At 42.7% G+C, this 25,544-nt stretch overlaps 1 protein-coding gene across 5 annotated transcripts in view; it reads right to left on the bottom strand.

Moving 5' to 3' along the window:
• Positions 1-907: 907 nt before the first annotated feature.
• MEIS1 (Meis homeobox 1) overlaps positions 908-25,544 on the bottom strand; it is a 107,048-nt gene continuing 82,411 nt past the window's right edge. For 3 of the 5 annotated variants that reach the window (XM_077781842.2, XM_077781843.2, XM_077781841.2), the window contains exons 9-12: positions 24,259-24,335; positions 6,561-6,619; positions 5,275-5,364; positions 908-2,473 (exon numbers count right to left, since the gene is read on the bottom strand). In XM_077781842.2, the coding sequence (XP_077637968.2) occupies positions 2,190-2,473; positions 5,275-5,364; positions 6,561-6,619; positions 24,259-24,335 (510 nt within the window). In that variant the 3' untranslated portion in view covers positions 908-2,189. Of the gene's footprint in view, positions 2,474-4,902; positions 4,999-5,274; positions 5,365-6,560; positions 6,620-24,258; positions 24,336-25,544 lie in introns of all 5 variants that reach the window. The other 2 variants (XM_077781844.2, XM_085576114.1) reach the window with 1 other exon arrangement.

Below are 25,544 nucleotides of genomic sequence, written 5' to 3' on the forward strand. Positions count from 1 at the left end.
CAGCGGCCCTTTAAAAAAACGGGGGGAAAGGAGGAGGGGAAAAAAAAAGGAAAAATTAAAAAAAAAAAAAAAAAAAAAAGAGAGGGGGAGGAAGTCCCAGGCGAGGAGGAGAGGTGCCCCTTTGGTGGCCTGCTTCATTCTGCACTGCCTGCCTGCAGCTCTGCCTGCACTCCTGCCTGCCCAGCCCTGCCCAGCCTGGGGTACCCGGGGGACACGCAGAGCAGGGACCCCGGAGCCTGCCCTGCAACACTCCCGGGTGGCTTGGGAGAAGCTAGGGGGAGCTTGAATTATTTCGCCTTAATTAAGATATTTGTGTCATTTTCCTAGCCTCGCGAATCTCTATTTTTTCTCCCATAGCTGCGACTTAAAGCAAAGGAGGTCTGCAGCCAGCACGGGCTGGCTGCGGTGCAGAAAGCACAAACAGAGAGGAAATTGGTTAATGAGGGTCTGCACTGGCCTCGCTCGCTGAGGTCCAGCAGCACCTCATCCCCTCACAGAAATCCATTGCCCAGGCAATGTTCGCCAAGTTTGATTTTCCTCCTTCCTCAGTATGCTCGATTCCGCTAAGAAACTCAATAATTTGAACTGCGTATCAGACTATAATTTGGGAGGGACAGGGGGTAACACTATTTACAAATTTCTGTCCAATAATGCCCTACGATGTTACATTTATTAAAAGGCAACAGTTCTCATCCTGACAATTTACAGTGCAAGTTCCAAGAAAGTTTCTTTATGCAGCGTAGCATTACTTTTACATTCTTTAAATATGAAGCTGATATTTAAATGGCAAATGATAGGTAACATCTCCAGAGCCAGCCAAATTTTGTAGCTGCTCGGCTCTCAGACTGGGATAGAATAGCTACAAATACTGCATGGGGACAGGAAACAAATTTTGCAAGCAGTGGAGTCACCATGACAAAAAATAATTTGTTTTTATTTTAGATTCAGATTTCATTACTGCACTCAAACTACTACAACTGGGCTTTGAGTTATTATACAATCCAAACTGTTTCAATCAGAAACTCTAAGACTCAGTGTGCAATGATTATTATTAATAATAATTAGCTCCTTGGTTTCTTGATAGAAAAAGGCTATCAACAAGCATTTGTTTAACCACAACAAAAGTATAATTAGCTTATCCCACTTAGTAAATCTGTATGCATGCCAACTCATACCAAACTGCTACTTTTACAAAAAATTGCAATAATACAGATCATTTTTCCAGTCCTTTTTGCACAAAATTTATTTACAATGTATACATAAATGCTCCATGATGGGACTATGGAAAAAAAAAAATGCACACATGACCGATGTCTTGCCCAGAAAGAAAGTCAACATATTAAAAATAAATCTTCAGTCCATGTTTTGAGCTGCATAAAACAGGAAGTGATGTACAAGGTGGTGGTTGCTGCATGGGGACAAGGATGCTCTGATGTGACAATTAGGCTTCAAATACACTGCCTTTCCGTTTCCATGCTTCCTCCTACCAGTCTCCTTAAGACACTGCCTGCAACAGCTGATTAATCATTGTTGATGACTTCAGTTTTTCCCATCCTTCCCGATTTACATCTGTTCAGGCCAATTCAAATATGGTGAGTAAATGAATTAGACATGCAAATTCACGCCCCAGGCTAGAAAGAGAGAGAGGGAGAGAGATGGGGAGAAAGGGAGAGAAAGGGAAGAAAGACGGACAGAGGAGGAGGGGGGGAGAGAGAGTGCGCATGGCTGAAATCCTAGGATAGAAGAAAGATTCTTCTGCCTGACATAGTTATTTTAATGCTCTAAAAATCCTGCAAATAAGCCCTTTCTGTCATTTGCAGGATAAGTGTAAGGCTTCTTTGTTAATGTAAGGAGGCTTCTGGAGGAAGTGAAGAGCTATGGAAACAACACACATAGTGTGGAAAAATTTCACATTTTTTTTAAAAAATCTATAAGAAACAACGTAATATGGATAACAGTATAATAGCATTTTACAATATTTCACTCTTTGTTTTCTTAATGTCTTATATAGGTATTTAGCATGTCCCCAGAAGTTGACTTCAGTTGGTGTTTTCCTGCTTTTTTCAGGGTCCCTGTGAAGAACTGGAACGTCCCTTGGTCCGAAGTTGACGCCAAGAACTCCATAGTCATTGCAGAAAGACAATGTTTGAAATCTACCATGGCTGCAGACAACGTGTGTTTCCCTTAAGCTACTGAGCATGAATGTCCATCACTTGTCCGCTCACTGCTGGCTCGCCGGTATGAAGCATTGTGGGGCTTGATGCTGACATGGGCATTCCAGGGTGGGGTGGTCCTCCATGCATCATCATCGCTGGGTGGTGGGGGTGTCCAGGAATGTAGGTATGCATGGGGGGGCCATGACGCAGCTGAGCAGGATGGGGGGGCATCTGGGGCGGCGTATAGCTTGGCTGTCCCATATTCATACCCATTGGACTACCCCGAGACACATAATCCCCTGGCATACTTTGCAGCCCTGCAGAGGGAGAGAAAGAGGTGGAGGTGAGTGCTGGGGACTGCCTGTGGCATCGGGAGCTGCCCCGCTGGGCCACGGGGAGGCTCCAGCCCCAGGCGGGACGCGGAGTCTCTGCGGAGCTGGGAGTCTGCACGCGGACCCACAACAGCAACAGGAACGGCGCCCAGGCCAAAAACAACCCCAAAAACATCCCCACCCCCTTTTGGAGGTAAAACAGCTGTCTGCTTTTATGGTTAGGAATGTGTGCAGAGGAGATGTTCCTGATCTGGAAGCGTGCCAGAGGCGGTGCCAGCCTGAGGATGGCTGATGCCACACGGAGGGCTCTCAGGTGGGCTCCATTCCCCGTGGCCTTATTCCAGCCACCTGCCTTCGCCTCCCCACGTGTAAAAGCACGCTGGGAATCCAAGGCAGAGAATCTGCAGCAGGAGGAGCGATGGGTTAAATAGGTGTCAAGGTTTATCAACAGCTATTTATTTAGCTCTTGAGCCTGATCTCTTGGAATCTGTCCCAAATATTTGTGCCATTCAAAGAGATGCAATCCAGCGAGGACATACATCACTGAACAAAGGCCTCATACGAAGCCGAAATTGATAGGATTACTAAGTATGATTGTAAAATCAAACTCGTATTTTTAGACACATTAAAAATATATACATAATCAATAACAGTTATCAATTATTTCTTTACCCCCCCCACTCTGATCACCTCTGGCCGCCAAAAAAAATCAGACGCCCAACTCAGTCAAACCTTTCAGTGGGTTTGGGAGAACAATAAGGAAAAAATTGGACCTAAAACAATAAACCCTCCTGCTTTCTGTGGGCCTCTGCCTTCTGCTTGGATTGCTGTAGCTGATGGGAACTGACAGGTGTATTGTTTCGGAGAGCTATAAGCTCCATAATCATCAAGGGTGAAAGGCATACGCTATTGCTAAGTAGGTTCAATTGGCTTTGGTTCTAAGTAAGAGCGCGCTGTGAATGCGCCGAACACCTTGGAATCAGGTCTCAAGGCTCCAGCAATGAATAGCTGCTTAATCTAGCCTAAAGGAACAGTTTTGAACTAATGAAAATTGCTTATAAAATATACTGTACTCACAGCTCTTTAATCAAAAAAGATGATAATATTTTTTGTAATAACCTATTAATTTAATTGGTCACGAAGCATAAAATACATCATTTAAATTTAATTGACCCAGAAACTAAGAAACAATATTTAAATTAACTAAGCTAGAAATTTTCATGATGAGGTAATAAGGCTATTGCATTCCCAAGCTCAGAGGAATGTTTTCACAGCTAATTGTTAAAACTTAGTTTTGACTTGGGCTCAGGGAAGACTACTACGAAATACACTCGCCCTGGGTAACTTCAAACCCTATGTTAATATAGGCTGGGGGCAGAACAAAGATGCTGAAATAACTCTTTTAACTCCAGAAAGAGAGCAGGAGAAACAGAATCAGGCACTATTTAAACACGGTACCAAGTGTCTTGGTGTTTCAAACCACTTTACTATTAAAAGAAAAACGAAACAAAACCCAAAAATTTGTATAATGTATTTTTCCCTAGAAAAAGACAAGAGGGAAAAAAAAAACTGGGACAGTTTTTCTAGGCTTCCTTTGCGAGGTCTGCCACTGAAGATTGCATTAATGATCTCTATTTTTGTATACTGAATAAGTCAAATCCATTTGTCACACTGCAAGTGATGGCATACTTAATTTGGATATAGTCAATTAGCCTGGGCTAAGCTCCATAGCCTGCTGCGCACACCTCTATTTTGTATTCTCTCTTTTTCCTTTGCCACACGTAATCCCATTATGACGGACAGACAAAGAGAAATAAACTTGAAAAAAAAAAAAAAAGAAAGAAAAAAATCAAAGTTTCATCCATCGCTCTCCAAAATGCAACTAAGTGAAGCTGCTGGGTTTTGCTTGGTGTTTTTTTTTTTTTTCCCTACCCCATGAGAAGTCTCTGTTTGGCTTTTTTGGTGTCTTGCAGGTTAGCGGGAGAAATGTAACTCATGCATCAACTGCGGTTAGACAGATTTATGACACTTTGGGGACATGCTCTTTCCTCTCCCTGTGCTGCTGCAGACCGCTTACATTTTGCAAATCAGTCTGTTGCCAAGACGACGGGCTCCCCCACCTCCCTGGCTGCTCCTTGTTTTGTCATGTGCTCGGGGATGGATAATAGCATCAATGTATGGCGGCGTGGATGTACGGCAGCGTCAGCGTACGGCGCGCGCGCGCGGGGGGTTCGGGAGCTCGGAAAGCTTGAGCTGAACCAGAGGGAGAGAAAACCCAAAGGAGCCCAGGCGCAGGATGGATGGATGGAAAGGAAGGAACAAGCATGAGGCTATGGGCAGGGAGAACATAGGGAAATGCAAGAAGACAAATATCCCTCGGACAAAGTGAGAACAAAGACCTCGTTTGTACTTACTTCCCCCTGGCTTTGCCATTGGTTACCTAGGTGAAGGTTACATGTAGTGCCACTGCCCCTCCATGCCCATATTCATGCCCATTCCACTCATAGGTCCTAGAGGGAGATAAAAATCCAAGAAGATGCCAGAAAATGAGCAAAGTCAACAGATAGTGCCAAAAGCCCCTTTCCAAAACACAGCACGGCAGAGGGTCCAGGACCGCTCGAACAAGGAGACGCCCGGTTTCCCTCGGTGGTGTGGAAGGCAGGCAGAAGACAGGTGAGGCAAGCAGGCAGCGGGGAGGGCGGCAGAGGGCGAGGGCAGAGGTGTGTTTACCTGTGGTGGCGTGACCGAGGCCACCCGTGAGTGGGTGACACTGCCCAGGGGCTTACCTGGCGCTCGGATGCCCATGTGCTGCTGGCCGTCCATCACGAAACCTCCCATCGGCTGCCCATCGGGGTTATAGGGTGTCCCTTGACTTACTGGAAAGGTGCAGAACATTTCTTTTTAGCAACAGCTAACACGGTCATCTCTTCTCATGGCATGGGACACAGCCCCCCCACCCACGGGCTATCTAAAAAGAGGGGAAAACATCTACTGTGTGAATTTAGCTGTTGGACTGGCAAGCGTGCTTGGTTTTGGCCTAATTTTCTTCTGCAACTTTGGAAGTGAAGTTAACAAACTGAAATCTTGAGACACGAGGAGCCCCGGCTCCAGCTGCTGCCACTGCTGACGTCAATGCAAAACCTGTATAGGAGCCGGATTTTATGGCTGGAATAGTCACACTGAAATCTCAGTGTGTTAAATTACACCCTTGTGCCTTCAAAGGGCAGGACCTGAACACATCCACGCCAGATATTTACGTCTAATGACAAATAATCAAACGTACTTGAAGAGGAAGTGTGGCCCAAAGGCATCTTGGACAATTTGGAGAGTTTGGCAGGGAGACTTGGGAAAAAACCCAACTGGGAGTAATGGGCTATGATAATCCTTGATGGTAAATACCCACAGAGAGCTGCAAGCCAAGGCCCCAGATAGAACCAACGTGTGGAAACTAAGAGTCTTTTAAAAAAAATATAAATAAATACTCCCAAAGTAAACAGCAAATGCTCAGCAATCCCAAAAGAAGAGCCAAGGGACAAAAGGACCCTATACAAGTACCACTGCCTGAACTGGAGGTTTTCACTGTACGTTAAAAGCCAGCTTCAGAAGTAAGCTGGCTTGGGTTATTAAAGCACATAAAGCTCTACCTCATTGAATGTCTTTGAACTTTACTGAGTCCCACAAGTGATTCTGACCCCTTTGCCCTTTTGACAGGTAATAAAGTTTACAGCAATTCCACACCAAGCCATGCACCAGGGAGTGGTCACAGGAGCAGAAAGAGCTGGGAAGGAAAACTCCAAACAGTGACTAAAAAAATACAAGAATAATTTGGATCATGTACAGAAAGTCCGGTCACGGAACAGACCATTTCAATTTCCCTTTTTGAGTTTTCAATGTCTTTTTTTTTTCCCAAAATTATTAGAGTCATAATGAAAGAAAGCTGGTTGTATTTTAATTGTCAGTCACTCCCAGCATTCATGTCTCGTTTATTTACCAGGTACTGGACCTCCTGGTGAATGGCTAGAGGATGGTTTTCACCTGTGTGGTTTGAATACAGTTACTAGTGGGGACTTGCCTGCTCGATTGGACTGGTCTATCATGGGCTGAACTATTCTTCTTCTAGCATTAATAAACCTGCAAGAAAAAAGAGGAAAGCAAATGGTTAGGGAAGGGATGCCTTCCACCCATCCCCAAGCCCTCTCGCCCGACTGTGGCGCTCTCCATCAGGCTGCATGGGGATGCAAATCCTGCTAAACCTCTAACCCTGATGACCTTTGGGAGCACAACCTTGGGGTTTCCAAGCTGATTTATGTTTGCCTGCTTTTTACCACAGTCGGACACTTCCATTTCATCTTTTCATGGGGGAATTAGCCGAGTTTTTAGGAAACAATGCCAGCAACACTCTTCTCAATACAGAATGGGGCACCAAAAAAACAAAAACGTGTGAAGCCGGCGAGATGCTCGTGAGGGCATCTGCTACCTCCCCCCTCATTAGTGTCATTTCTGCCTTATGTCCTTTGACTTCTTTTTCCAATTTTTTTCTTTATCAAAAACTGTCCCTACCTCTTGCAAACCTAATTCACTTTTAATGCCCACTATTAAGATAATGAACTGTGATGGCAGAACCCCATCAAATGAGGGAACGTCTGGACTTTTATCACCACTAAGTCACACTGCTGGGGACTTCAGAGCCATGCATTCCTCCTAGCCATTTCTTGGTGGGCTTTTTCCCCCCTCCCTCTCTTTATGCAAAGTCTGAGGGGGTCAAGGCGAGGTCATAGCTTTACAGTAATTGAATTTATAATCCTGTTTTCTCCAGCTAGGCCTGACCATTTACAGCAAACATCTTGTTAAACTGTAATTACTGGACTACTGAAAATTCCCCCCCGAACAATGAAAAGAAGATCTTTGGAAATAACAAAAAAAAAAAAGGAGGTGCAGTCATTTTTAAAAATAGCTATCTGCAGCCCACTCTTTGTGTTTTTGTAGGTCTTCATCTCAGTCCTGCAATGCTTATTTGGAAATATTCAAAATAATTTGGAGCAAAACAGAAGAAGGAGATCGATCACAAGCACCCTGGTCTCCTCACGGTGCTGAAATCAGGAGGCTGGGAACCATGGCTGGGAACCTGTCTGAATAAAGACTGTTTGAAGAATCTCTCTTGAGGTTTCACTCAGCAGAAAGTTTACTTAAAATCCATTTGGAAAAAAAATCTACATTGAGATTTAGTCACGGCAAAGCTGCATAACCAGACTTTGAGCTCTTCGTGAGAGAGAAAAAGAATAATAAAAATATGTATGCCACGATATTTACTAGTAAAGGAAGAAGTGTGAGTGTGGGTTAAATCACAGCACACTCGTAAAATGGGATAGAAGGGTGCACAAAGGAATACCTGATGCTTGTTTTCATTGCCTTTGCTTGGGGTGGCTTAGCAGGAGCTCTCCTAGCACAGAGATAAAGGCACCAGGATCTTTCCACGGGAATCAGCACTGCCCACCCATTCGCCTTCACCAGAGGAGAGAAGAATAGCAAACCACTGCCCCATGCTGCTTCTTCTGCCCTCATCAAAGACCAGCACAGTGACTTCAGGCTCCTCCTATCTCCCATTCCCCACTGACACCCATTACCCAAGCTCCTGCAAAAATTAATCAAGATGTTGAGTCTTTATCAAACCTGTCTTGAGGAAACGGGCTCAAAGGCACCAAACCCGGCTGCCAGTCTGGAAACCCTACACCTGAGCTAGATCATGTTTTGTCAGCAACAGTGTTGGATCAATTTTCTCTACACATTTCCAATAAACACCCCCTCTCGACTCCAGCAAACAGTGTTGCAAATCAGTTTATCATTATCTTGTACAAACCATGAAAATTAGAATCATGTGAGCAGAAGGTTAGACTAATTCTCCTTTCTCATTATAAGCACAGGTGTAGCACAAACACCATGTGAAATAAGCAATTAAAAAAACCTGCTTTTTTTCCCCCATTAGCTGCCTTAGCTCCATGACCAATTAGAAAATTGTTTAATATCTGTAATCTGCATTTGCAGAAAGCAATTTTCACAGTAACTCTTCGAAGTAAAACAACACCACAAAATCCTAGTGCCTCAGCCATTTCTTTTTGTGAGTCTGGCAAGGATCCTGCTGTGTTCACTCCATCCTTCTCCTGCCCCACTGCTAGGACCTGGTAGAGAGGCAGGAGAAGAGAGGTGGCTGTGAGAGGGACTGGTCACCAAAATAACTTTTACCCTAAATAAATGCTGAGCAACATTAGGCCTGTACAACCTCAACTTCGACTTTTTCTTCCTTCTCCTCCAAACTAAAAGCACTTTTAAGATGAAGGGAGGGTGCCTCAAAACAATAGACTGTCCTATATATAGTAGTGTTCATATACTAATATTCTAGAATAAACTATATATCTAGAGTTTACCAATAATTACAAGATGTGCCTATGGTAAAACATAATGTCACCTGTTTGCCCCACGCTATGGTTTGGGATATCTGCTTTAAGAACATTTTACACACAGGTACTTAACAGTTATCTTCTTCCTACGCATTCGTGTAAGTATTTTCTATAAGTAGCAATTCTGCCAAACAGCTCAGTGTTTGGATGTCTTTGGGGGGAATTCAGACACAAGAACATTTTCCTTCTGGGCAAAGTAATAAAATGACATTCTTGCTCCTCCCACTAGAAGTCAAACGGAGGTCAGCTCCCCATCCTTGTATCTGTTTAAATAAACTGGTCCAGCTGTTTGTTTCCAGGATGCCCTTTAACCTTCTGTCCCATCCTCCCTGCCTTTGTAACACAACGCTTTACTTTGCATTATAGTAGACTCCAAACCACTGAGCATTTAAAAAAAAAAAAAAAAAGAAAAGAAAAAAAGAAGAAAGTATTCACTTTCAAGTTTCTTCCTGCATCCCAAACCTAGAATTTGTAAGAACCTATCAGATTAAAACAATTAATGTAGCTTGCCTTGAGAGAGCACAATACAGGCTGTGATGTTTATAAATCACATTTGAGAACTTCTTGCAAGCAAAACTGCGAATTAGCTGTTGCTGCAGAAATATACAGGCATGTGGTTAATTTCTTCATACTCTCAGTTTTTTTCTTTGAGAGAAGGGCTGGGATCTTTTGATCACTCTTTGAAATTTCCAAAGTGCCAGGCTGATTTGAACATCAGCAAAAATGATGGAACAGAAAAGCTAACAGGAATAATCTCCCCTTTTCCCAAACGTTCACATTCACCTATCTTAAGAGAAAGAAACTCTAAATCACTCTAATATTTAAAACTTCAGAGAAACCAGGACCTAAAAAACGCATTTGCATACTAACTACTACTGAAATGGAAGATTATCAAAATACAATTTAGCATAAAACTTAAGACAGATGTATAGCCTTACTCACGTGAGTAAAGAGCTAATCAAGCTCAAAGGCTTGCATGAAGTATTTTTCCCCACATCAGTGCTCTGTGTTGTGGTATCTTTGCTCTGATGAGGAAGGGGCTTTTTTTTGGTTTGAGTTTTTTGCCTCAAAAGAGTTGGATCAATAGTGGCACAACAACATAATGTCCCTCAGTGTACAAGTTGCACTCAGCAAAGTGATGCCTTGGGCTACCTTTATTTTTTTTATTCCTCCTTTTGTTTGTTTTTTTTTTTCTGGAGTTTTTTCCTTTTGTTTGTTTTGTTTTGTTTTGTTTTGTAAGGGGAAGGATATGGCATGGAGAAAAAAAACGGAACAGTTGGGCAAACGCACAAGTTTGAAATATTTCCTAAATTTTTCAAGTTAGCTTTTCCTTGTTCATGGAACAAGGCAAAGAACACATGTGCAATCCCATGCGTTCTTTTCCTTGTTCATGGAACAAGCAAAGAACACATGTGCAATCCCATGCGCTCTTTTCCTTGTTCATGGAACAAGCAAAGAACACATGTTCAATCCCATGCGTTCTTTTCCTTGTTCATGGAACGAGGCAAAGAACACATGTGCAATCCCATGCGCTCTTTTCCTTGTTCATGGAACGAGGCAAAGAACACATGTGCAATCCCATGCGCTCTTTTCCTTGTTCATGGAACAAGGCAAAGAACACATGTTCAATCCCATGCGTTCTTTTCCTTGTTCATGGAACAAGCAAAGAACACATGTGCAATCCCATGCATTCTTTGCAGACACATGGGATTGCACTTTCTGCCGTGTCCCAAAAAGCAAGAAAACCCCAGCGATTCCACCTGCATCACCCTAAAGGGGAGGAGGAAGCCTTCTTTTCTCCCATTTGCATTTTGCTAGGATGTTTTCTCTTAGGTTCCTGGCCCGGGCTCCGTGTGCAGGGGTCACGGGCAGACTCCCTGGTTGGTGCATGGCTGGTCCCACGGGTGAGCTCCAGCCCCAGCCCCGGGGATGCAGCAATCTGCCTCTGCACTCTGACCTTCAGCTTGGCCGCCCTGGCTGCCACGCACAAGTTTTGTTTCTTCTCAGCAAGAGGCTGCATGGCTGGTGATGACAAAAGACTTATTTTAGTTGGAAATTGGCTACAATAATAGCAGCCAGAGAGCAAGGATTTTCAGAGGGTCACCAAAGCCTCCGAAAGGCACAGCTCGCCGAGGCTCAGGTTACAGCCCGAGTGACATTTTCCGCACAGATCTGTTCTTTCTCCCTTCCCCTTGTATTTCACTTCTGTTGAGTGAATAAAACAAGACCTTCCTCTGCTGTCACGAATTTCCAAAGTCACCTTTGCTCAAGAATCGACAGAGCGATTGTGGGGACTTCCAATTTGCTGTCTTTGAATGAAATTTTCCAGGACCAGCTGTCTGAAAGGAGATGCTGAGACTTCACGGTCTATTGAATTTTTCTCTGCCCCCAGCCCTCCGAAATGAGGAGAGTTTCACACCATTACTGACTTCTGCTACTTGGAGTCACAGGCTGCCCCCTCTCAATATTGTCCCAAAGCACTGCATGCCAGAAGTCTGTGTTTCACTAGCAGAGCCAAGAAATTCCCGAAAATCTCTCTGCCGCATTTTCTCCTTGAGCTCCTTCTAGCAAACCAGGCATAAGAAGAATGAGAAAGCCCACGCTACCTACAAACCCCAGTGCTAAAATCTCTCATGCCCCTCTGAAGAAAAACAGTATCCCTCTGGACAACAAACAAATCATCATTTTTATAACAGATGCCAAAGTAAACGTAGCACTTCAAACTGGCAAAAAATTCACTTGTAAAACCAGTTGCACTCCTTTCTGCATAGTGAGATCCTTCATTTATACAGCAGCAAAACAACATTCTCTATTCAGCACTTAATTCCTCAATGCTTAACAGGTTTATCTCTAATAAAACCAATTTAAATGGAAAGTGTGCTATAAACCAAGATTATTACACTTCAGTAACTGCTTTATTCCTTATTTTAACATATTTTCATTTTTTTTCTCTGTGTTTGTTTTCCAGAGATTTTTAAAAGAGTCTGTTAGAGAAAAGATAGAAAAACCAATACCAAACCAGAAATTATTTCACCGAATACTTTCAAATGTTTTAAAAACAGCCTTCAAAGTAGCAAGCTGCCTCTGTAATTATGAACAGAAAAAATAACGGCAGACTTTCGAATGGTAATCACATCTCCCCATCCCTAAAATGAGAAATAAATGTTAAAAGAGTGCTTACTGCTGTTATTAGAAAGTTCTGATCCTGAAGTCAGTTAGTGAGCTTAATGACCCGTAACTACCAGTCATTAGCAATCCATGCTCTCTGTACTCCCTTTATTTGTAAAGAAAAAAAAAAAAAATCCAAGACACTCAAGAAACTTTGTTCAATTTAAAGTCAAACCTTATGAAATCATGTTTGGCAACTTTTCTTGGTTTCTCCTCCTCCTCCTCCTCACCAAAGACAGTTCAGGACTGCAATACATCATTTACAACACTAAATGGAGGTAGGGAGGGAAGAGAGTACAAGGGCTGCTCACCGCCCACTGCAGACACGTAATATTGGAATACACTCCAAAGGCAGAGAGCCCATCCATCAGGAGCATCAGAGAGGTCTCCTGCAAGCTCTCCTCTTCCTCCTCCTCTGCTGGCACAGCACCAGTGCCAGGGACTGTATATAGGGCTGTGGGGTGTCGCAAGACAATACTGGAGAGTGAATTAAATAAAATACTATGCAAAAACTAGTGATGAAAAACCACTAATTAGCTGACAAATTTGATGTAAAGCACTAATGAAAGCCATGTGTGGTTCTGCAATTTAGTTTTAAAAATAGCTTCTGACTTCAAGCATTACTATGTGACCCCACCAATGGATTCATGTTGTGCATTCAGAAAAGTTGCTCTCAAACAGGAGAGTGCTATCGAATCTCTCCCCAAGCCAAGTCTGCTAATGCAAGGAGCATATCGAGGGCAAAAATAGAAAGCAGAGAGATGAGATCAGGTATGTGCTCCTTGCAAGGGAGCTGGCTATGCCCTACATTTTGGCTGGCCCAGCACGCACCAGCTCTACCTTTGGCCACCTCCCCTTCTCCCCAGCCCTTAAGCTTGGGAGGTTGGCAGCTATTCCAGTGCCTCACCACCCTCACAGGGAACAATTTCTCCTTGATGTTCAAAGTAACCCCATCCTATTTTGATTTAAAGCCACCCCTCTTGTCCTATCAGAACCAGCCCCAGAGGACAAAATGCAGACATGGTGATGGCCTTGGGGTAGCAGTGAGCCTGGTGGTGGCCTGTCCTCTGGACACAGAAGGGATGGTTGGTGGCTTTACTCTCAAGCTCCTGGCCCTGCTTCTCCCTTGGCCCAAAAACTCCCTTAGCTCCATCTCTCTGCAAGACTCCTTGAGGAGTCTTTCTAGAAGAGAGCTGGGCAGCAAACAATTCTGGTTAGCAAAATTTTGCCTGTTCTCCCACAGGATGGAGCTAAGGCCTATTTCTATTTATTTGGCTAGTTCTGAGTGAAAATTATGGAAGGAACTTGGTGAGGAGAAGTAAAGAGCCTGGAGAAGGGCTTCCTGGAGATATGCCTTCCTGCTCTGCCAATCTCTCCTACACCACAGGTGAGCTGCTGTTGGCCTTACTGGTATGCTCTCCTTCTCCTCCTCCTCCCCTCCCATCCATATATTCCCCTCAAAAAAGTTTAGCCAACATGGCACATTTCCAGTGAAAATGCAGATCCAGTATCCAGGCGTCTCCCCAACGATGCCAGGGAGTCAGAGCAGCCTTACAGGTCTTGGCTGCAACGGGGAGAACTCTCAGCAACCTCATTCCCTGACACCACAACTCCCTCGGGGTGCAAAGCAGATGTAAACTCGCCCTCAGCAGCCAGATGATGTAAGGGGAAATCTTGACATGGCAAAGCGCCAGCGGAGCTGACCTCCCGTCTCTTCCCTGCTCCTAAATCCCAGCGCAGCTGTACTTTGCTGATCTCCATGTGCCACAATTAGCCTTTAAGGAATATGGCAAGGATTCACGTCGTAGAGCAGCACTCAGGCTGCTCCAACTGCTGCCTGGGACAGCACTGGCCCCCACAAAGCACTGTGGCTGGGTAGGCAACACGGTGGCAGACAAAACCTTGCTTCCCACAAAAACACTTGTAACAGAGGGTGAGCAGGCTCTCTGAGAGCTCTGAGAGCAGCCCAGGCTGAGATGCACATCTCCCAGCCCAGTGTTTTTGCACAGCTCCAAGAAAGGTCTGAACATCAACTTCTCATCTAATCCATCAGCATTAGACTCTGTAACGTGGGTCCTGATCTGGTGCATGCAGCACAACCCAGCAGTGTCTTCAGCAGACCACAGCAAACCAGCAAACCAAGCCCCATTTGATGGCAGGGATTAAGCTAGGAATGGGTGAGAGCTATATAGCAAAATACTATTTCTTTGAAAACATTCCTTCCTATTTCAGCAGTTTAATGTCCTCTATCTACTCGGCAGAACCTCTGTTTTAGTGGAATGTAGAGCTTGTGAGAAGTGCCTGCATGATCCCTGAGCTTTCTCATGCCATACAAGTGTTCTCAACACACGAGGTCCTCCTTGAGGTCTGAGATTTTTCCATACATGAGATTGTGAGCCTTGCCCAAACAGCTTTTCCCTGTCCCCTCCCTCCCCATCCCACATACAGCATGGGAGATGGAAGCTCTGCCTTGTCCTCCAGCCCAAGCAAAAGAAGAGAGGCTGCTCCCACATCTGGCTGCTGGTTCAAGCATGTTCCCACTCACTGAAGGGTGTGAGAAAGGACCTGTCTATGCTCCTGGATGAATCCCTTCATCCTCCTCATCCCCAAAAGGCAATGAAGGAGTATGGAGTAACTCCACACCCAGTCACCCCATACCAGCTCCTGCAGCCTGCAGGAAGAGAAGAAGCAAAGCCCAGGTGGCCAAACCCAAACTCTTGACAAGTGACTTTGAGAGAAAACACTTGACAAAGTGACAAAGTGTCTTTGGGAGAAAACACTCTCAGGGCCCCCAGAGGGAAAATATATGGGACCTTTGTTTTTCAGATGAAACAGGCTTTGACATAATTCTGGTCTATACCCCAAGACACTGGTCTGGGGTGTTGAGGGAAGCTTTATTCTTGTGGTTGTGTCTTCCCCACCACAATCAAGACAACAAATACAGGCACATTGATGTATTTTGTGTGATGTGGGCACCTGAAAAACTGGTTTGAATTCTTTTTTCCTTTTTTTCTCTCCCCAGAAACCACAAAAGATACAGCTCTGAGTCACGGCCAACCTGAAAAACAACCCCACACTTCTGAACAAACTCTCTGTGCCCCAAGACATCCCACTTCAAAACATTGTTTTCTAACCACTACTAATAACCTACTTTGTAATCTACTTTATCTAAACATAATTTCCCATTAAGTGAAGTGATTCATTTTGCTTCTAATCCTACTACTGACAGCATTATATTCAGGGCAGAAGAAAAGACACCCTCGGAAAACAACACCAACAAAACACACAGAGGGAAGTCGGAGGAATGTCGAAGATTAAAAGAATTTGTGAGACCAAGGGACAGACAAAGCCTAGGGATCAGCCCCCAGATGGTACAAACCACTTTTACAACCCAGGTGGGAAGTCAGACATCTCTGGAATAAATCTGAATTCAGAAAGCAGCTATTGGTATTGAGCTTTATCCCTAGCCAAAAAAGACACAAGGACTACAGTGACTGGGCAAGAGAAAAAAAATAACCCATGAAACTGTTACATGACCTAGATTTCATTGAACAACTGTGGAAGCAATATTTTTTCAGCATCTGCTGCCATCTCTTTTCTTTTTGAAAAGTCAAAGAAAAGGCAGCATCCTGGTTGGTGCTAAGGCTGTTGTAGCCAGCCATGCATCACTTACACCAAAATCCTTCCAGGGTAGGCAGGGCAAAACACACGCCCTCAAAAGCACATCCTCACCCTGCCCCTCTGGCTGTGTCTCATTTTTGAGAAGAGAAAATTGATTTAACCAAGGAAAAGGCAACATTTGCCCCATTTTTACTATTTCAGGCTGAGTTTTCAAGCAGGCAGTTTGTTTCATGCAGGTGCAGCCTGGAGCAAGAGTCTGATTTAAGTGCAAGAGGGTCTCTGAGGGCACCTCTCTCCACGTGCTGGGGTTTCAGCTCGTGATGGTTAATCACTCTACACCAATCTCAGCAACTGTTGACACAAAATAGGTGGAGATCAGGTCTGTGCAAGCACAAAATACCAGAAAGGCAAACTATATGTAAACACTCTTCAGATAGCTATGACAAAAATAGACCAAAGCCTGACTCGCAAAGCAAAGACAAGCCATTACTCTCCCCTTCTGTCTCTCTCTCTTTTTTTTTTTTTTTAATATATTGAAGGCATGTAATTTTTTAAATACATATCAAGGATATCCCTTGCACTAAAAAGAAACCAAGACCTGAGAAGTGTATTTACAAGGACATTGCAAAGCACTCCCCTTGCTTCCAATGCAGCATTCCACAACACAATACTGCCCTGAATGGGCATTTTTTAAAAGCCAAACTCTTGTTTGGAGATGGTGCACACCTGAATCTCAGTGTTTTTTTAAATAAGAGGAAGCAAGCAAAGCATTCTGACCCCTACCCTGATCCTGCAGAGCAAAGCTAGAGCAGGAGAGGAGAAAAGAGCAAGTGGAAAATGTTTGCATGGGGCTATTTCATCTTATTCCCCTGGCACCTGACATCACATTTGTCACAGAACATTAATGCACCAACTAAAAAAAAGTTTGTTGAGTACAAGACCACCCCAGAAGAGGGAAAAGAGTTTTTATCTTGGCTGCATATTAACATTTTGCTAGTCAGGACTATTGGCAGGTAAACTCTGATTGCACTGTCTGATGCTCTGCAGTGGCAATCAGTGTTATTTCCTCTCAAAAAAGTATCCATGTGACTAAAATAATACCAAGTTTTGAGGTTTGTTTTGCTCAGTGCCTGGGGTGTCACTAATTAGTCTGTCTGTTAGCTTGGGCCAAATGATTTCACATTTGCTTTTGAAATAAATGGTGTTTCCTTTGCTTGTTTTTCCCAGTCTGAATCCAGGGGCTGTGAGAGCAATGGTTAGAAACATGTTTCCTTGGTGCTCCTGAATGTGATGACTCTTGTTTTGGGGCAGTTTGAGGGGTGTGGAGGCTGACAAGTCTGGGCTGAACAAGAAACCCAGGGTCTATTAGGTCTCCATCTTCTCCTCCACCTGAAGTCCTGAAGGCCAAGGGGAGCATTTCCACAAGAATACTCTTTATTCACCTCCTCTGAGCCCCTGACCCCTTTGGAAAACACCCATGGCAAAGCTGTACCACTACTACTTAATCAACTCACCAAACCCAAACCCCACATGTTTGAACCACTGTGCTGTACTTTAAAATGGCTTTACTGAACTAAAAAAAGGAAATTCCAGCCTAAAATCCGGTGATCTGACAGTACCTGATGGCTTTACATTCACAGCTCTTCCCCCTGTAAGCTATTTGCTCAGCTTTTCTAATAATACCTTGACTGCCTGGCAGCTCTCCAGGGCTGTCTAAGGCAATATGCAAGCTAAACATTATTTTTTCATCTGATTTCAATATTTTCTTATGAGTAACTATACAGGATTTTACCTAGTGAGTATTCCTGATTGCTGTAATTTAAGAACAGAGAAATAGACTACAGATGTAATATTATTATTACAATTGGCATTCAAGGTGAAAGGCATAACAATTAGCTAAGACTTAGTGAAAACATAAATGCAAAAATCTGCTTGAAAAATCCGGCACATGGTACGTTTAGAGCAGCTAATTTACCTCACACACGTTCTGAACATTCAAATGATGTAACAATTCACCCAGCAAGATACTTTTAAAAATAGTTTTCTTGGTGTTTTGAGGGGGTTTTCTCGGAGGGGGATGCTTTTCATACTGTAAACACTTACTCTCTTATTCTCTGGAATATAAAACAGTATTTATTTGTCAAACCCAAAACATATATTCTTTCTTGTTCCTATTTTTTCCTACTTTTGCATGCATTCCCATTAACAAAACAGTGTTTAAATGACAACTGTATACATAACATAGAGGACAAAAGTAAATTTTCTCCAAAATCTGATGGTTAAGTTCGTGTTGCTGAAGTTGAGAGGGTAATTTGTGAATGTTTTAACATTTACAAGTAAATAAGTACTTGTATTCACTATATCTGATTACTGAGAAAAGTATTTGTTATGTTCTTACACAGATTGAAATTGCATCTTGACCTTTTCTCATTTAATCTGTTTACTGCAACAAAAGCAGTAATAGATACATCTGAAAATAAGCAGATATTTTATTCTCCAAGGACTAAAAACCCCTGCGTGCCATGTGCTGGGCAAACCAAGTATCTTCCCTATTTATTGTAGGCTACAATTTGGTGGGCAACAGGGGTGAAAATCTAACCCTGCATATAGGACCAGCACCTGCTTTTGCTATGCTCCCTCCCTGCTGGCCTCCTTCCCCACTTACACCCTAAAAATAGTGCTTAAGTGGGACTAAAGTGGTGCACTGGTCATGTGCTGGCCTTTTGCTCAGGGTGAATATCACCCTGGGTGAAGGAATTGAGCAAAGATGATGTCTACACTAAATGCCCAGCCCTGGGAAGGAGCTGTTCTGTCCCCTCCAGGGATCTGGAATGGGGCTAAACACATGGGAAACACCAGACAACAGCACCAGGTGGATTTGGGGTGTTTGGGTGTGCTTCAGATGCACCAAAACCTTGCCATGCTGTACCACAGAGGGAGAAGAGGGGCTTGGGACTGTTTCCCAAAAGGTGGAGGGTTGTGCAGACTTCGTGGAGGGGCAGGCAGGGGCTTTCTGCATCTGCCCCATCTGCATCCGCTCCCATCTGCACCTCCCCATCTGCATCTCCCAGTCTGCATCCCCCCATCTGCTCCATCCTTAACCCCACCATCTGCAGGCCAAGAGGAGCAGATGGAAAGCTCCCCCTTCCCAGTGGTGCTCCCCATTCATGGCTGGCTTCTGGGCAGCTCTCCCCTGTGAGAAGTGCAGGATCCTCCTGTCCCCACCATGCCACCCTGCCTGCCCATGCCACGGCAAAGAGCTTCCTCCCCTGCACCCCGAAACTCCTGCAGCAAAGCTCTACCCCACTAGCCTCACCCAGGAGCAAAGAAATGGAGGCAGAAGGAAATTTCCTGCTGGAGGAGGCTCGTGAGGGGACTAAAAGAGTAATAGATTATTTCTGTGTGTCTATGCTCTGAGCTGGCTGGGCTACATACAGTAAGGTGGTCAGCTCTTCCCATCCCAAGTCCATCTCTGATTTTCCACACTCATCTCTGGGCTGGTCTTGGAGTCTCTTTGAAATGTCTTTCTTACAAGGTTTCAGTAAAATCCACTTCATCTGACTCCAAGAATAAGATTAGGGACATTTTTTGATAACATTGATAATTTTTTTCTGAAATGTTTGGTTGGGGTTTGTTCTGAGGTTTTTTGCAAGCCTAGGAAATTATATACAAAAATGACATTTAAAGGAGGCAAGAATACAAAACCAAGAACTCAAGGGTTGGGATACTACATTGCTAGGTTTGTTTGCACACTAGGCTTTAATGTACTTCATTACAGTTCAGTTACCAGCTCGTGCCACAATTTTTGATAGAGCTCAATGCCTCAATCATCCCAATGACAATTATGTCTGTTACAAGAAGAGGCCAGGGCATTACAAAATTAAAAAAAAAAAAAAAGTATCTCTACAGGTAATAAACTTTGACAAAGTTGAATGACTCAGGCAGGAAGAAAAGCAAGCCAGTCCTGATTCATACAGCCAAAAGCTGCACTGGAGAAGAGTGTTCAGCTCTGCTGCCTCCTTGGACTGATTGAGGGCTACTGAGTAAATCATTGAACACAAAACTCTCACCACAAGTTACTGATTCCTCACTTCTCCATACCCAACCATGGACACTGGCAATGTAAGGCACCAAGGCACTCAAAACTTGGAGTTTCCATGAAACGTGAAGTTTCAATGATTGTTGGAGCCTAAATGAGAACCAATTGCTGTAATTCCAAGTCACCTCACAGTCCCAGACCAACCCAAAACTTGTGACTGGGCTGGACCTGGAGCTCTATGAGCCTCACGTCTTCCCCTGTGAACCAGGACAACGTTTTCCTTTCTCTTTGCAGGGTAGCTGTAAAAAATACCATGCAGAGCCACAACCTTGTATGCATATATAGGCACGTGGAGGTCAGGGAAGGATTTGGGTATTACAGCAGTAAGTGAGTGCCACAGGAAAGCCCAGCAGTAATTATTAATTCCATCTTCAAGCAGGGTTTGAATACAGCTCAACAAACGAAGCACAGAAGAATGAGGGCAAGATAAAATATTGACTAGCTGCTCCAGCATTGTCTGGGCTGTGCCCTAGATAACACAAGAGTACTTGGAAAAAACAGAATGGAAATACCTAATAAAGGCTGGAGCATTAAGGATTTGAATTCTCAATTTTTTTTTTTTTTTGGATCATTTTAATGCAGTTGGATGCAATACTATTTAGAGAGACAATCACATAAAAACATGCACATATAGGGAGGTTATATAGGCACATTATTCTACAAATATACAAACATCTTATCTGTGTGCACCAAGACTTTTCTAAAACATAAACAAGCATCTGACACCTAATGCAGCCCTTGATTAGAATTGCTCTCTCTTCTTCATAGACTACCACCAGTAATTATTTACCATTAGCTCTTAATGGGAAGGGATTCAGCTGGGATGTAGTAAACAAGAAAACCATATAGATTGTTCAATATAGCCTGACTGCCTCTCAGCTGAGGTAAGAAGTGCTTGGATCACACCTGGATATTTCAATTCATTGTTTTTATCACCTGGGAACAGCACCTTATTAACCTGTACCTGTTCAGGTCTCCACCATGTCGATATAGGCATCATACAAGTGCCCCTTCTTGCTCATATTGATGTGCTTGGAACCCTAAACTGCTGTGGGGTTAAACAACTGATACAACAGAAACCTGAATGGTTCATTTAGCCTAATGACATTTGAGCTCTGCTATCTTCCTACCTTCCCCAGATTTATTTGTATTTTGCAGCAGGGTAAGGGTTCCCTCATCCCACAACAGAAGCATCTGACTGAGACAAAAAGATGGTCCTAGAAGGCAATGCTGGTGATTCACAAGTGAAGTTGTCATGTGGAGGGGAAAAAAAATGGAAAAATCCTATGTGTGGATTATTTCATCACTTAAAAAAAATTTAAAACAACCCAATGAAAAGGGTCATGGTGAAAAGGACATTGGTATTTTTAAAGACATGTACCCTTTCACAGATATATTCTCTGGTACATCTCACACCATCACCCCATTCCTGTGATTCCTCAGACATCAAGAGGGGTTATGTGCATCAGTCCAGGGAGCCCCAGCACCGGTCAGTCCATATGTGAAAATCAACATTTTTTTTCGTTATGGCAGAAAACTGAAGTATGCAACCAGCACATACTGAAAAGGCATTCAAAATATGACAAAAATTGTTTAAATGCTTTCAGTCTGCAGAAAACAAATGCTCTCTTCACTGACTGGTCTGTGGCAAACTTCTAATTCCAGCCAGAAAATCCAGCATTCCCAGTCTGGGCTAACGACCATGCTACCAGACATGAGTTTATGTTTTTCATGCACATTTCATGTATTCCCACATGCTGTGTTGCTGCCAATAATTTATGACTGATCTGCACCCAGCCTGCCCTTCAGCATTTTATTTAATCTCTGCAACAGTGATTTACAATGACTCATCATTAATACAAAAATGTACATGTGTGTTAACAAGTTTGGAAGAATCTAAGGAGGAAGGCAAATTTTTTTTTGTGTGAGTTCTGGCTGAATGACTTATGAGCTTGCTTAAGAGAGGCAAAACTAACCAGAAATTATATGTTAGCTCTTCCCTGCAGCAAAACATTTAGGTAGGAAGAGTTTCTTGTGCACATGGCTTTGGAAGAAAAGGGATCCAGGAAAATGTTTGAGAAGGTTGCTCCACAGCCCCCAGGATTTGGGAGAGGGTGAGTAACTCACTGGTCACCTCATGGCTGGGTATTCCCTGTGCATCCTGCTCACTCAGCACCAGCTTCACAGCCTCCTTGTTCCCTAGCATCCATTACAAAAAGCAGGGGCTGCATTGCCATATTTTGGCATCTCTGCCCACCACCTGTGATTTAAGAAAGCCCCACTGCCTCCAGAGCATTAAATCGTTGTGCCTCAGGGGAGAGAAGGGGAATCGTCCCAATAATTTATACAATTTATACAATTGTAACACCACAAATTATTTGTACAATAATTTATACTGAACTGGCTCACATAGACGAAGTCTGCCCTACATCCACAAGACTTCAGTATTTTGACCTCTTTCTTTTTTTTTTTCCTTTTCTTTGCAGATAAGGAATTTATAAGAACACACCTGACACAAACCCAAAGTAAAAACTCCTCATATTCGAGGAGACACGTGTACTGAAAAACACCCTGAAAAGAAAACTGAAAGAAAACCTTACTGAAGGTCACTCTGGAGAAATTCCACCAATTCTAGCTGAAGCCATCCTATGTTCATCATCTTGAAAAATTTCTTTAGACAGACCATCCTAAAGTGACACATTTGTCTGTGTTGAATCCTGCACTCCACCCCATAGATAAACAAGACCCTGATGAGCACCCACAGCTTCCCAGTGGGCCAAAGCACCCATTGCTAAACTGCAGGACAGCCATATAAATTAGGGCAACACCTGGATGAAGGCTGGAGAATGGAAAGTTGGAGTAAACACGAATTTTTTTCTGGCTGAGCCAAAATACTGTGGGTTACGCTGCCTTATAACACGTAAATTTTATGGTTTATGCCTTTTATTCTTCCATTTTAAATTAAGTATGTTGGAAGCATACTTCATATACACTAAGTATTTGGTATTTTCCTTTATTCAGCATCTTAAAGGGCTTCAAAAAATTGATCTCCCAGGGCTGCTGTGGGGTCACAGAAATTGATAACCCTTACAAGCTATGCTTATGTGAGCCCGCCTGCGTCTCCCAGATAGTGCACTTTGTAAATTAATCCTCCAAAGGCAAATATATTGTAAGTAGCTTGTTATCTCTAAAGTACTAAATTGAAGAATACATGGGATTATATTGACAGAAATTACATTTTCTGTAATGGGGTTTAATATATCTGAAATCTCTCCCATAGGCTCCTACGCTCTCTAAGAGAGGAGGGTTTGTTAATGTAGGTGCAATGGACATCAAGACCAAATTTATTCACTAAAATGGATTAGGCCATGTAATCAGAGCTTCAGTAATATTAATCTCTGACACTTATTGAACAGGAAAAAAAAAAAACAAAACACAACCAACTTTTGTCTGCAAACTGGCATTCCTCCCTCCCTTTTCCCCAGCAGGCTTGCTGTTTGCCTTGACCATTTTCTGGGTATTATTTCAAAGAGGATAAGGTTTCCCATCATAAACACTAATCTAAAAATATTAGGACAATTAATTAGATACACTTAGTTTTACAAGGTATTAGATTGCAGTACACTTCAAGTATGACACTCGTTCTGGGATAGTGGGAGGAACCCACATTTTGATGCAGTATCAAAGGGTAATAAATCAAACTTTTTTTAAAAGAGGTTTGCTGCTGTATGATACTTAAATAATGAGTAATTTTCACTGGTTGCCTTCACCATACCCTGAGCAGTTAGCAACCCAAAATCCACTGCAGAAACAGCATAGAACTCGACTTCCTTCAAATTAATCACTATTCTAACAGAGCAGGGGCTCCACCAACCCTTAGCTGGAGCAAATAAATTAAATTGTTCCAGCAATTCAGTACTTCAGCAGCAAAGAACCAGACTGTCCTCAAAGTTTATTCATAAACTGGATTTTGAAAACAAACTGATAAAGAGATTCAAGGGTGTCAGTCAAAAAGCAAAACCTCTCTAACCACACTATAAAAATCAGGACAGCAGCCCCAAATAACAATATGCTCAGCAGAAATGGGACCAATTGTCCCTGTTTTGTCCCCAACATCTGAACTCTTCCAAGACCAATGTCCTACAAATGGATGTGCCTTCCTACTGAAGAACAGATCTCCTCAGCCAGAAAGAGGACTGGTATCAGATGTGAATACACCAAGATCTGCCCAAATGATGGGAAAATAAAATACAGTAGCAAACCTCATACTTTCAACTCCTGAAACCTGAAACTCATCTGGTTATATCCCTTTTGTATCAATAAACTTTTGGGGAGGTGAACATCAAGGGCAAGGTGTGTCCCCAAAGGAATAGCCAGAGAGTGCCAGTGGCCATGTAGAAACACTAATTACTTAAAAAATTACTTACCAATTGTTCACTTGAAGTATAGTGAGCCCTGTGTCTTGTGCCAACTGCTTTTTCTGCTCTTCTGAAGGGTAAGGGTGCTATAAGACACCAAAATAAATACAAACATTTAAAACAATGTGCTTTTTTTGCCTACTTTTTATTTTAAATTAAAAAAAAAACCCAAACCAAAACAGAAGCAGGACATCTATTATTGAAAGGTGAAAATGCTGAGGTGTGTCACTCTTTTATAATTATTAATGGGCTACTACATCACTTAATTAATGGCAGTAAAAGACAAGCCAATTATAAAGATTAGTGAAGTGGAGAAATAACTGCTTAGGATACTGGCAGTACCTTGATACTTGAGAAGGATATTTGTTGCATTAGATGAAAAATTTTTGTACTTGTCTCAAATGACCAATTAGAGTCAAATAATCTATTTTTTTCTCTTTTCTCTGTTTTTAACAGAACAACAAAGAATGTGGTAAAGAACTTCTCTGTAAAACTAAAACACACTGATGTTTTCTGAGATAGTGAAGGCAAAACTTGCCAGTGCCCCAAAATAATTTGCAAATAAGATAAGCATCCTGAACATAAACAAATGCCTGTGTTTTGAACACAGGCCAATGCAAGGTCAACAATCAGCACATTTTTGCCTGACATTAGCATAGCTGTGCTGAGCTAATCCTAAGAGACAGAAAATAAATACTCCTTTAATTGAAGATAATGTTATAATTCAATCATAAGTTTCTTGTGAGAACTTGATTTGCTTTCTCAGAAAATTTGCTTCTGCATGAATACAGATTGCTTAATAAATCAACAGCGAAAACCACAACCAAGTCTGCAACGTAGAAATATCATTTCTGTCCTTCCCATCCTTGCAAAAATGTCACTGCCACAAGAGGAAATGGCCAAACATTGCAAATGTAACAGTTTCAAGGAAAAGTCCTGTTTTGAGGAACTGGTTCAGCTCCTAACCTGGATGCTCAAGACTCAGTTCATATCTAATTCAGACCTGGACTGCTGCAAGGTGCTTAACAGCATTTCAATAAAGATCATTTGATATAATTGCTTAGTCCTATCCCATCACTATTTAGCAGCTGATTATCACAAAGTACTCATCCATTGTCACATCATTCATCCATTTTTTTTCCCTTCCCAAAATTCCTTTATTCTCCATATGTATTCTTCGGTGTAATATCATATGAGACATAAACTGAAACCTTGCAAAGCTTAAGAATTTAAAACCTCATAAAACCCCACAATCTTACTGGTATTATAGCTATTTGGCAGATTTTATATGCTTT

The sequence above is a fragment of the Lonchura striata genome, chromosome 3, assembly GCF_050655825.1.
Source record: "Lonchura striata isolate lonStrDom1 chromosome 3, ASM5065582v1, whole genome shotgun sequence".
In the NCBI taxonomy this organism is placed as follows: domain Eukaryota; kingdom Metazoa; phylum Chordata; class Aves; order Passeriformes; family Estrildidae; genus Lonchura; species Lonchura striata.